The sequence below is a fragment of the Bubalus kerabau genome, chromosome 11 (assembly GCF_029407905.1).
Source record: "Bubalus kerabau isolate K-KA32 ecotype Philippines breed swamp buffalo chromosome 11, PCC_UOA_SB_1v2, whole genome shotgun sequence".
Taxonomy (NCBI): Eukaryota; Metazoa; Chordata; class Mammalia; order Artiodactyla; family Bovidae; genus Bubalus; species Bubalus kerabau.
Window position 1 is genome coordinate 98,267,777 of NC_073634.1, and position 12,087 is coordinate 98,279,863.

General features: G+C 40.6%; 1 protein-coding gene across 2 annotated transcripts in view; it reads right to left on the reverse strand.

Annotated features, from left to right (window-relative positions):
• Positions 1-12,087, reverse strand: part of PSMB7 (proteasome 20S subunit beta 7) — a 116,695-nt gene that overhangs the window by 48,437 nt on the left and 56,171 nt on the right. Inside the window, exons 2-6 of one of the 2 annotated variants that reach the window (XM_055541107.1) lie at positions 8,808-8,886; positions 8,268-8,361; positions 7,415-7,512; positions 6,091-6,231; positions 127-242 (exon numbers count right to left, since the gene is read on the reverse strand). In XM_055541107.1, the coding sequence (XP_055397082.1) occupies positions 127-242; positions 6,091-6,231; positions 7,415-7,512; positions 8,268-8,361; positions 8,808-8,869 (511 nt within the window). In that variant the 5' untranslated portion in view covers positions 8,870-8,886. The remainder of the gene's footprint in view (positions 1-126; positions 243-6,090; positions 6,232-7,414; positions 7,513-8,267; positions 8,362-8,807; positions 8,887-12,087) is intronic. The other variant, XM_055541105.1, reaches the window with a different exon arrangement.

The following is a 12,087-nucleotide window of genomic DNA, read 5'->3' on the forward strand; positions in this document are numbered from 1 at the left end:
CAGATATTTGTAGAAGGAATCAAAGCACATTGTGCTGCCTCCTCTATCAGGAAATAAACCAGCTCTTTTAGAGACTACTTTGGTAAATAAGAGGATTCTGAAACATCAGGGAAACATTACACTCACCCATGGTGACATAAGGCAACTTATCAGTTGATCCATGAGGATAGATGCTGTAGAGGTGAGGTCCAGTAACATCTACTCCCCCCAAAACAAGGGCTGCACCAATGTAACCTTGATACCTGGTGATCAGAGCATGCATAAGAAAAAAAAAAAATATGAGTCTACATTGCATCACTATAACTTATTCAAAAGCTGCATGAAAAGTCAGACAACAAAAAGTTTTTCTTTCACTACTGCTGCTTCATTAAACAGCTACTGTTCTGATGGGGAAAAAATGAGGAATGGAGCAAACATACCTGAACATCTATCAGTCAAAAAAACTGTAAATTGTATGAAGCACCCATGTGCTGTACATCATCTCTGCCTCACAACCCCCTTCAAAAGAAGACACTATAGTTCTTATTGTAGAGAAGGAAAAACCAACCCAAAGACATTAGGAAGTCTCAGAGCCAAGCGTGGCTTACTCCGAAGACCACGAACACCCCTCCCATCAGACCTCTGTGATTCGCAAATAAGGTCCCTTCCAAGTCAATGGTGAATTGTCGCTAAACTAAAACTGTTCAAATTATCAACCTCACCACAGGAAAATCACTTACGTCAAAATACCTTTCCCTTGAATAAATCCACAAAATTATGGCAGATAAGAGCTCATACTGAGTAAAAGAAATAAGTATTTCATTATGCAGGGAAATGAACCATGAAATAACTCCATGACAATTTATAAACCCATTGCTACTGTCCACAGTTTAAAGCCATCTCTCTCAGGAACATGGGAGAGACATTTTCCACCTGACCCCATCTGTTTAATTCTGCACATATTTGCTCCTTTGGACTCTCTACTTGGTTGGTTTTACACTTCTATAGATTTCTTTCCCTATATATGGATCAATTTTTTTTACCATTAGAACTGCTATACTGGATAAACATGCTGGATGAAAAGTTCTCCAGTGTAAGCCTTTTGGAGAAGGCAATGGCACCCCACTCCAGCACTCTTGCCTGGAAAATCCCATTGGCGGAGGAGCCTGGTAGGCTGCAGTCCATGGGGTCGCGAAGAGTCGGACACGACTGAGCGACTTCACTTTCACTTTTCACTTTCATGCATTGGAGAAGGAAATGGCAACCCACTCCAGTGTTCTTGCCAGGAGCATCCCAGCGATGGGGGAGCCTGGTGGGCTGCTGTCTATGGGGTCACACAGAGTTGGACACGACTGAAGCGACTCAGCAGCAGCAGCAGCAGTGTAAGCCTTTAGCTCTTTGGGAAGAAAAATGAAACTAAAATATGCTGAATTTGCCTGATGATACAATCATTAAAATTGATACAAATAAATTAACACAAAAACCAAAGTCCTAATTTTAGATTGTCTGAGACACAGTTACCCATCAGGAAGTGCTCTAGGTCAAGTCCAATACTTCCTGTGTCCCTTGATTACCAATACATTACTTCAAATCTTCCATTTATAAGTGAAAAAATAAAGAGCAGGGAAGGATTTTAGAAGCAGTCTCAAGAGGGAAGAGAGGCCCAGACAGGGGAAGAAATTGGTCCTAAGCCACATAAGCTGGCAGCAGGTTCAAGAGTAGATCTCAGAACTCTGGGATAAGAAGCCAGAGAATCACCAGACCCACCACTCCCACCCCAGCCCAGTGCTTGATCCACTATATATATATATCTCCTGCCAAACAGACTGTTTAGTTAGAGTCAATAATAACCAGCTAGTTCCCTTCCAAGCTAAAACATAATCTGCTTGATGCCTTTAAAAGAGTCTAAGCTATTTTGGCAAGTCAATGAAATCCTTAAAAATTGATCCAGAAATTCTATTTCCAGGAAATCTAATTCTAAAGATATAAAAGGACAAATATGCAGAAATGAATTCATAAGAATGTTTACTGCAGTAACTGTTTATGATGTTAGAAAAGTGTAAACAGTCAGAATTACCTAAACTAATACAGCTAACTATACAACAGAACACTACATAATCATTAAAAATCAGGCCCCGTTTTTCACACACAACTGATAGTAGTATAACTTAGAACAATCTCCGGCTACAATTTTGGCAATATGTATTAAAATGTTAAATGTTCTATCTTTGACCCAGAAATTCCATTTCTAGGAATTTATTTTAGAATATAGCCTAAAGAATTAATAACACAAGCACCTAAAGATTCTACACTCCAAAGGATCCACAGAATACCTTATAATTAAACATCTTAAAACAGGCAATATTGTTACTCTTTAAAAATTGGTTAATAATATAGATTACTGTGATCCAACAAAAATTAAGATGTTGCTCAATGGCTCTTAAATTTTTATGGGGCATAGACCCCTCTAAAAGAGTGATTAAAACTGTGGAATCCTCACCCATAACAAGTGTACACAGATGTTTTTAACTCTTCCAGGAGAGTTACAGGTCTATAGACTCCTCCACAGGCTCAAGGTAAAATCCCTAGATGCTGAGCTAGCTCATCTACTGACGGGAACAATACCATAATACACTATTATGTGAACAAGGCCAGTTACAAAACAACACAGATCAGTATTCCACTTTTGCAAACACATATATGAGCGTGTGTATATGCAGAGTATGCTGCTGCTACTGCTGCTGCTAAGTCGCTTCAGTCGTGTCCGACTCTGTGCGACCCCATAGACGGCAGCCCACCAGGCTCCCCCGTCCCTAGGATTCTCCAGGCAAGAACGCTGGAGTGGGTTGCCATTTCCTTCTCCAATGGATGAAAGTGAAAAGTGAAAAGGAAGTCGCTCAGTCGTGTCCGACTCTTAGCGACCCCATGGACTGTAGCCCACCAGACTTCTCCATCCATGGGATTTTCCAGGCAAGAGTACTGGAGTGGGGTGCCATTGAAAAGGTCTCAAAAAACAGATCTCAAAGTTTCATAGTACATGTGCTTCAGTGGCAGAATGTCAGTTGAAATGTATTTCCTTCCTGTCACATTTCTGCAGTGTCTGAATTTTTTATAATGATCATACATTACTTTTATAATAACTTATGAAAAAAAGATTATTTTCTTTTTGAAATATTCCAACATGGAAACTACTCGTAGGTGAAAAGATCAGGTTATATTACCTAACATAACCTACAAACAGAAAGCACAACTGGGATCCCATTCTGGTAGAACAAAACATGTATTATTAAACATGGAAAAACCCTGAAGAGTGTACATTAACCTGTTAGCATCAACTGCTTATGCGTGGTAGAAATTCAGATAATTTCTGTTTTTGTTTTTTTTTGCTTATCTATCTAAACATATATTAGCTTTTTTACTGTGAACATACACTTACGGAAAGAAAGACAGAAGGAAATGATCAAATGAATGGACAAACAAACAAAAAGATTAGAAGCATTAATGTATATATAAAGCCAAAATGTGATTCTCCCTAAATGGCAAAGTTTTCATTTTTTCTTTGGGCTTTTCAGTATTTTCAAAATTTTCTACAATGGATATACATATCTTTTGTTAAGGGGGGGGGAAAGTACAATAAAATAAGTTTTTAAAGCCTCTGCATATTCAAATAGTTTCCAGAATATACACTAGTATATCAAACATTTCTGATAGACTCAATAAGAAGGTTCCATATTCAGAAGGAACAAGTATCATTTACATCTTCTACATCTAGTCAAAGAAGAAAAATAAAAGTACTGTTTAAGTAAGGAAAAAGATGCTCACTTCTGTTTATCAAACCCTCTTTTCTCACTGATTCACATACAAGAAAATGGATTATTTAGGAGGAAAAAAATAGCAATAAGAGTACACCCTGTACTCTATTTCAGCCTCTGAATGAGGATCTGTGTATCAGGCCCTGTACAAGGCACTGCATAAGCTTGGTTCTTTATTCATTTCCTCCCCAAAAGTTAGAGAAACAGAACTATTATCCACATTTTATTGAGGTAGAAACTGAGGCTTAGAAGAGTGAAGTGAACAGGCTAATGTCACACAATGTAAGCACTGTAGATAAGATTTGAAGCACTGTTCTAAAGTCAAAATCTATGCTTCCCCCCCCCCATACTAGTGACTCACTTTATGTAACTAACAAAAATGTCAAAAGACAGAACCATAATGATCCTGGCATAAATTTTTAAGTTTTCTTCTCAAAGCTTTGATAAAATTCAACTTTTACACAGTATGTTAACCAAAAGATCAAACACTGAAACAAGAGATTTTAGAATTTCTGAAACATTCTAAAGAGATCAACAGAAACATCTGCTAGATTTAGCTAAATGCTTTAAATGACACTGCAAGCAATCTTGAAATAGGCTATTTACTGTAATTTTACAAGCTTAAAAATTGTTTTAAATGTAATGCACCACACAAACCACAAGAGGGAGCTTTGCATTTAAAATCAAAATCACAAGTGTCCAGTTATCCTGACAACAGATGTACTTTAACAAGTTTTCACACTGTCCTGGAAGAATCTGATAGGTGATAATTCTCTAGTATTAGGATGATGATTACATACATAAACAAATGGAAATTGCTGACATAAAGACTCAGTACAGTCAGGGTAGGAACTGGATAAGTATGACTAGGCTTCCTGCCATATGACTCATAAACCCTGGTATCTTCCACTGTATAAAGGGGGAATTATTCCACTGGCCTTGCTGCACAGCTACATTAAACCTCATATCCACTTACTGAGGGCCCAGGGCCATGATGAAGACCTGCAAATTCACGGGAAGGCACAGGCAGACAAGAAATAGGGAAGTGAACCACAAGGACTAACATACCAGAACACACGCTCTCACTTCTAAAGGCAACAATAGCCACTCAGTCCCAGATTACAGCCCACTTTATATGAGATTTTATCGGGGAAAAAAAAAAAAGCTGGAAATCCATATTTTAAATTCAAAGCTCCCAATTTATAATTATTTGCCACTACTTTTTAAATACACTATGCGAGCCAAATGAAATTTCTCTACAAGCTGAATATGGCCTGCGAGCTGCCAGCTTACAATCTTTGCTCTCTGTTCCTGCCCCCCTTTAAAATGTCTTATGTAGGTTGCTTCATGAATGATGAGGGCCAGAATAAAGGCCTCTGATCAACTTTTCAAAAAATTTTTAAAAGGCATCAAGGTGTCCCTTCTATAAAGAAGGAAAGAGGAGAGAATTGTTAAAGGTAAGGCAGTCACAAAATGAGAAACCAGTGTTACAACTCAGGACTAAATGCCTAGGCTATTTCCTAGGCATTATTATATACCACACTGCCTCTCTTCTCTTTATGAGAGCAAATGAAAAATGGACTTAAAATGTGAAAAGTGTCTAGACCTATACAAACACAAAGTGATGGTGTGACTATTAAGGACTAAAGAGAAACAAAACTACTAAGAGGGACTCTCTATGGGAGTCAGTAGGGAAGGAAGGTAAGGGCAGGCAAATGACTGCACCTCTTTAAAGCCTCAGTTTGTTCCCTTATAATTAGAGATGTTAACAGCCCAATCGCGGAGCTAAAAGGATAAAGTGAGATCATGCATAAAGCACTTAGCACACAGCCTGGCACAAACAAATAAATGTTGGTTGATATTAACGCTATTATACCCACTCACAGCTAACTACAAATTGTCACTTTTCATTTCACTGTTACCTTGCCCCTAAAAGAGAGAGAGGAAATAATCATTTGTGCATGTTCACAAGATGAACTTAAAGGTTCCTTCCAGCTCTACCTTTCTAAGAACAAAAAGGGTTTTTGTATCCAGCAATACCCTAAGCCTCAGGAAATTATTCCATTGGTCACATGTGATTCATTTATCGGGAGAAAAAAGAAAACAAAACACCAGACCCCATAAATTCAAATACATTATCAAAAGCCTTATGAAATTAAAGTGGCTTTTCAGTAACAACTGATTTCTGGATTAAATGTGTATTTCTGAATGCTTTTTCTGTAGCTTCCAGGGCTCCCTTGGCTGAAAATCTAAGACATGAGAAAAAGATGCTATAGAAATCCCCATCCTGAAACCTTACCTGAAAAGCATCTGCTTCAGCATCCGGTTGGCCGTCACAACTCTGGGAAGGCGGCCAGTGGAAAGGGAGTGGAGCTCCAAGTTGGAAGAAATAAGCTGGGTTGTCATGTCTGTGTCCGCTGCTGTCCCAGCACCACAACAACTAAAAAATATAATTAGAAGAAGTGTGGCTGAAATGTAATTACCAAAGGGCTCAATTAGAAGTGGAGCTTCTTGGACAACATCCACAAAGGTGAGGGACATAGACAGATGTTTTTGAGTAAACATGCACTGTTACTACTCTAACCAATCTTAAATAAACATAAAATTAAAAGTGCACATCTAATTACATGTAAATATATTTTCTGTAGCGCAACGGAACCTTTAAAATCATTAGTTTCTATGTTAACAGTGTGCATATTATGGATCTAAGAAAACACTCAAGTTGTACAAAAGAGCAAGGATGTTAAAAGTCTTGCAATTTACATCTACCAAGTATCTACTACTAGGTACCAGTCATTCCAAAGTGCTGAGGATAAAGAAAATATGACACAGTAATAGCACTTCATTTCAAAGTTGAGTATAAGAGACATATACTACAATATAGTAGCACAGGTAGAAAATGCTACAGGAAATTGGAGGAAAGAGCAATTCTGATCTTTGAGGTTTCATTTGAGCTGGATTTGGAAGGAGAGAATAAAAACACTATACAAACAGAAAAGAAAGAGTACTTCTAAGCAGAGGGGCTCCAAAAGCAAGGGTAAAACAGCTTGGACATGAGAGGACAGGGACATGAAGGAGACAGAGACAGTTCAGGTATAACCGGAACATAGGGTGATAGCAGCTAAATAGGATGAAAAGATAATCTTTTTGTGAAATCATACATGACTTTTAATATCATACTAGAGTTTCAATTTTATCCTGAAAGCAGTGTGAAATGTGAAAAATCTCTTGAAAAAATTTTAAAGAGGAAAGGGAGATCTAGGAGATCTGTGTTTTACAAAACCCAATATGGCAGAAAACTGAACAATAGAGAAAAGACCAAAAGCAGAGGGACCATTTAAATGACAACTGCAATAGTCCCGCTGAGAAAAAAGAATTCAAACCAAGGCCTCAGGAGAAGGGTAGGAGGGAGCGGCTTCAAAATGCACACAAAAGGCAGAACTGGGTCAAAACTGAACTAAAGCAAAAAGAGAGCTAGAAGATAACTAGTTTATGTCGATGGAAATGCCATTTAAGGGAGACAGAAAATGCAGACTGAACAACAGGTTTTATTAAGAAACAGTAAATGCAATTTTACCCCTGATATGCTTAAAAATGAGTTATTCAAACTAATCAATACTTACTAAATGTTAGGAGATATGAAGTGTATTTTTGAACAGTTCTTGTCTGCAACAACCATCCCTTCAGTTGCCCTTGTATCTGCTCCAAGAACTATGCCATCCTGTTTTTTAAAAATACATACTTTTAAACAACTTCACATATACAAACAGTCCTCTAGTTCAGGAAAAACAATACTGACCACACCCTGCTCCCTGAAACACTCCCCCACCCACTGAAATATTGTGCTATACTTTCAGCATTCAAGAAAAGGCTTATTAATAAGCATTACTGGTTGAACCCTCAGTAGACAGTAGAACTATCATTCCTGTTTTCAAATGAGGCTCAGAGATTCAGTAAATTCCTTACAAATCACAGAGCCAATATGAGAAAAGTCTGGATTACGATGCAGAAATCCTTCCACTAAATTAGCCAGGTCTGTCCATTTCTTTTTAAAAGATGTCGCTCTTAACCTCTAACAATAACAACCAGTTATCTCTTTTGACCCTTACAACAATTTAGATCAGGAGTTATTACGTCCACCTGGACGGGAAAGTGTGGTTGCGAGAACGAAAGTGACCTGCACAAAGTCAGAAGCAACAAAAAAAGGCTAAACGGTTAAACAAATCTCGTTTCTCCCACTACATCATTCTGTTTCCTCAAATAGTAACGTTAAGACAGAAAATTGGCTTCCTATCGAAAGCTGCAAAGCGAGGTAAGAATATAAATTGTCGACAAGTGCACAAAAAACTGACAATCTCTCCTAAAAGACCTTTTCCTGATGTAGTAGGCCGTAAGATGTGCCCTTCCTCACACAGCCCAGAGAAGTAAGAGACCAGGCGGCCTGGTTCCTGCTGCTCTCAGCCAGCTCCGGCTTACCTTATAGACCACACCTGCGATGGTCGTCCCAGTTTTCCGGGCCTTTGGAAGCTTGTACCCTTTCTTTGCAAAATCGGCTTCCAAGATGGCATTTCTGAGAGCAAATGAGAGAATAAAGCGTTGAAGGCCAGGACCACATTGTGCCGCACCGGCAGGAAGAGTATCTAATAGGGAACTCAGGAGAAGGAAAAACGACTAGCATTTGCTTTCGCGCCCATATGTTGACTGGTTCCCCCCGCCCAAAGAGGACTGTCCCGTTTTACTGCGAATAGAGCGTCTGAGAGGACCTGCACCACGCCTAAGGAGACGGAGATGGAGGGTGTCCCGGTGCGCTGGGAAAGTGGACGAGCGGACCCGGCCTCAGGAGAAAGCCACACTCAGGCCCAGATTCCCCTGAGTCACAGGGGCCGCGGGCCGCGGGCCGCGGGCCCCTCCTGTCCACCCTTCGTTCGGACTTCCTGGCCCAGACCGCAGCCCAACTGCGACCCCGACACCGCACTCCTACTCCCGCCCTGAACCCGGCCCCGGGCAAGGCCACACCTTCGGCAGTTATCGAAAGAGAAACCTCCAACTGGTGGCTCATACACTGACACAGCCGCCATCTTCCCGAAAAAGTACTTCCAGGCCGGGGGCGGGAGCCAACAAAAGGAACAAATCACTTCCGGCGCCACCGGCGAGCTAGGGCTGAACGGGCGGAGCAAATTCCGTGCTTGGGCGATTGATCTTAGAGGTACGGGCTCCTAGAGGAGCCTGGAGATGTTTGGAGTAGAGCGCCTCAAGTAGAGTGGAGGAGAAACTGACGCCTGGAGTAGGGGGAAAGGACTTTTTATCTAAGGTGGACACGCCACAGACCCGGCATCCTGCGGTGTCTACTGCAAATTCGATCATGGGGATTCAGAGACAAGCACACCCAATTTCCAATTTCTCACTAGACAAATTTCCACAGCCCCACCGCCTCTTTGCAACTCTGAATTTGTTTCCTCTGCTGTCAAGTGGGGAAAACAGCTGCCTAAAAAGGTTACTGTGAAATAAAAAAGAAGCCTGAAAAAAAAAGTTGCTTAACATCGTTAGTCATTAGAAATCACAGTGCGATACCATTGCACACCCACTAAGATGTTGATAATCAAAAAGACAGAAAATGACAAGTGTTGACAGGGATGAGGGAAAACTGGAACCCTTATATGTGCCTGGTGCAGTTGTCCAGAAAACAATTTGGCAGTTTCCCCCCACACACACAGAATTAAACATAGACATAGCAATTGTCTCTTAGGTATATATCCAAAAGAACTGGAAACAGATGTTCACAAAAACTTGTACACAAATGTTTATAGCAGCATTATTCATAATAGCCAAATAATGGAAACAATCCAAATGTCCATCAACTTGATGAGTGGATAAGCAAAATGTGATACATCAGTGCTACAGAATATTATTCATCCATTAAAAGAAATGAAGCATTGACACATGCTACAACAGAGATGAACTTAGAAAACATGGTACTAAATGAAAGAAGCCGGGCACATATAGTACGGTTCCATTGCTATGACATGTCCTCACTAGACAAATTCATACAGCCAGATAGTAGATTAGCGGTCACTGGGAGATGGGGCGGGGCTCCCCAGGTGGCTCAGTGGTAAGGAACCTGCCTATTCAGGAGACACAGGAGACTCAGATTCCATCCCTGGGTGGAGGAGATCCCCTGGAGAAGGAAATGGCAACCCACTCCAGTATTCTTGCCTGAAAAACCCCACGGACAGAGGAGCCTGGCGGGCTACGGTCCACGGGATCGCGGAGTTGGACACAACCGAGCACAAGGAGATGGTGCAGGAGGAGAAAATGGGGAGTGACTGTCTAATGGATACTGAGTCTCTTTTTGGGATGATGACAATGTTCTGAAATCAGATACTTGTAACGGTCACACAACATTGTGATTGTACTGGAAGCCACCGTGCTGCACATTTTTAAATGGTGATACTTTTGTTATGTTGATTTTATTTCCGTTTTTGAAAAGCTCCTGTGAAAATTGAAAACTGTACATAAAGAGCATTTATGTTGGCATGTAGCAACTTCTCCGTAAATAGCTATTATTGTTAATACATTCATTTCATCCTGCCAACAAGCCTCAAAGGTAGCTATATAATTCAACTCATTCTATTGATGGAAATTAAGATTCATTAAAGTAACTTGTTCAAATTTACATAGAAATAGATCATAGCCCCAATAATTGTGAGATGAATTAATTTGTTCATTCAGCAAATATTTAAATGATTCAACTATAATTAAGTTATTCACTCAGCACCTACTATGTGTCAAGCTTGTTTCTAGGAAAGAATAAATGAATGAATGGCATCTCAGTCACCCAGAACCATGCCTATCACAACTATGCGTTCAATAAATATTTGTCAAAGGTTAAGTTCCTTTTCATTACTTCTCTGGCTCTTTTGTGTGACATTAGGAAAATGACAAACCTAGACAGCATACTGAAAAGCACAGACATCACTTTGCCAACAAGGTCTGTATAGTCAAAGTTGTGGTTTTTCCAGTAGTCATGTATGGGTATGAGAGGTGGACCATAAAGAAGGCTGAGTGCTTTCAAACTGTGGTTCTGGAGAAGACTTTTAAGAGTCTCTTGGACTGCAAGGAGATCAAACCAGTCAATCCTAAAGGAAATCAAACCTGAATATTCACTGGAAGTACTGATGCTGAAGCTAATGCTCCAATACTTTGGCTCCCTGATGCAAAGAGCCGACTCAGTAAAAAAGACCTTGATGCTGGGAAAGATTGAAGGCAGGAGGAGAAAGGGACAAGAGAGGATGAGATGGTTGGATGGCATCACCAACTCAGTGGACAGGAGTTTGAGCAAACTCCAGGAGACAGTGAAGGGAAGCCTGGCGTGCTACAGTCCATGGGGTCACAAAGAGTCAAACACGACTTAGTGACTAAACAAGAACAAAGGAAAATGAAGTCTCACTCACCTGCCTCCACAGGAATCTACTGATGAAAAAGCGTGAGTATCTCCTGGCTCACCAAGTTTCTGCTTTGTTGAATGTGAGAAGTAAAAGGACAGGCTTTGTTCTAGAAATGTCCCCCTCCTGATGAGAGAGGCTCAACTCCGTAAGACCTGGATAGGACAGGTCATAATGCAACATGCCCCAGATGCCACAGGCTCAGTAAGTAGAAATAGTAATTGAGTTTAAGACCACTTTCACAAGGTTCATCCCACTCTCTCACACCTGCTCTGGGCTCAGCCCTGAGAGAATGAACACAAAGGTGAATCCAATGGAGTTCCTCTCCTTCTTGTTATGGATTGAATTGTTCCCTCTCCCCAAAATTGATACACTGACGTCTCAAATTCCCAGTACATCAGAATGTGATCTTATTTGGAGAGAGGAGGTAATCAAGTAAAAATGAGGTCATTGGAGTAGATCTCAATCTAGTAGGACTGAGGTCCTTTTCAAAGGGGAAATTTAGAGACTGACCTTCAAACATGGAGAACACCCTGTGAGCATGAAAACCACTGGAAGCTATGTAAGAGGTCTGGAATGGCCCTCAGAAGGACCATACCTTGCCAATACCTTGCTTTCAGACTCAGACTTCTAGCCTTCAAAACTGTGAGACGATAAGTTTCTCTTCTTTTCTTTTCTTTTCGGCTACACCTGCAGCTTGCAGGATCTTAGCTCCCCAACCAGGGCTTGAACCCCGGTCCTCAGCAGTGAGAGTCTGAGTCCTTACTGTTGGACCACTGGGGAATTCCTGACAATACTTTTCTATCTGTTATTTAAGCCACCCAGTTTGTGGCACTGTTACAGCAGCCCTATGA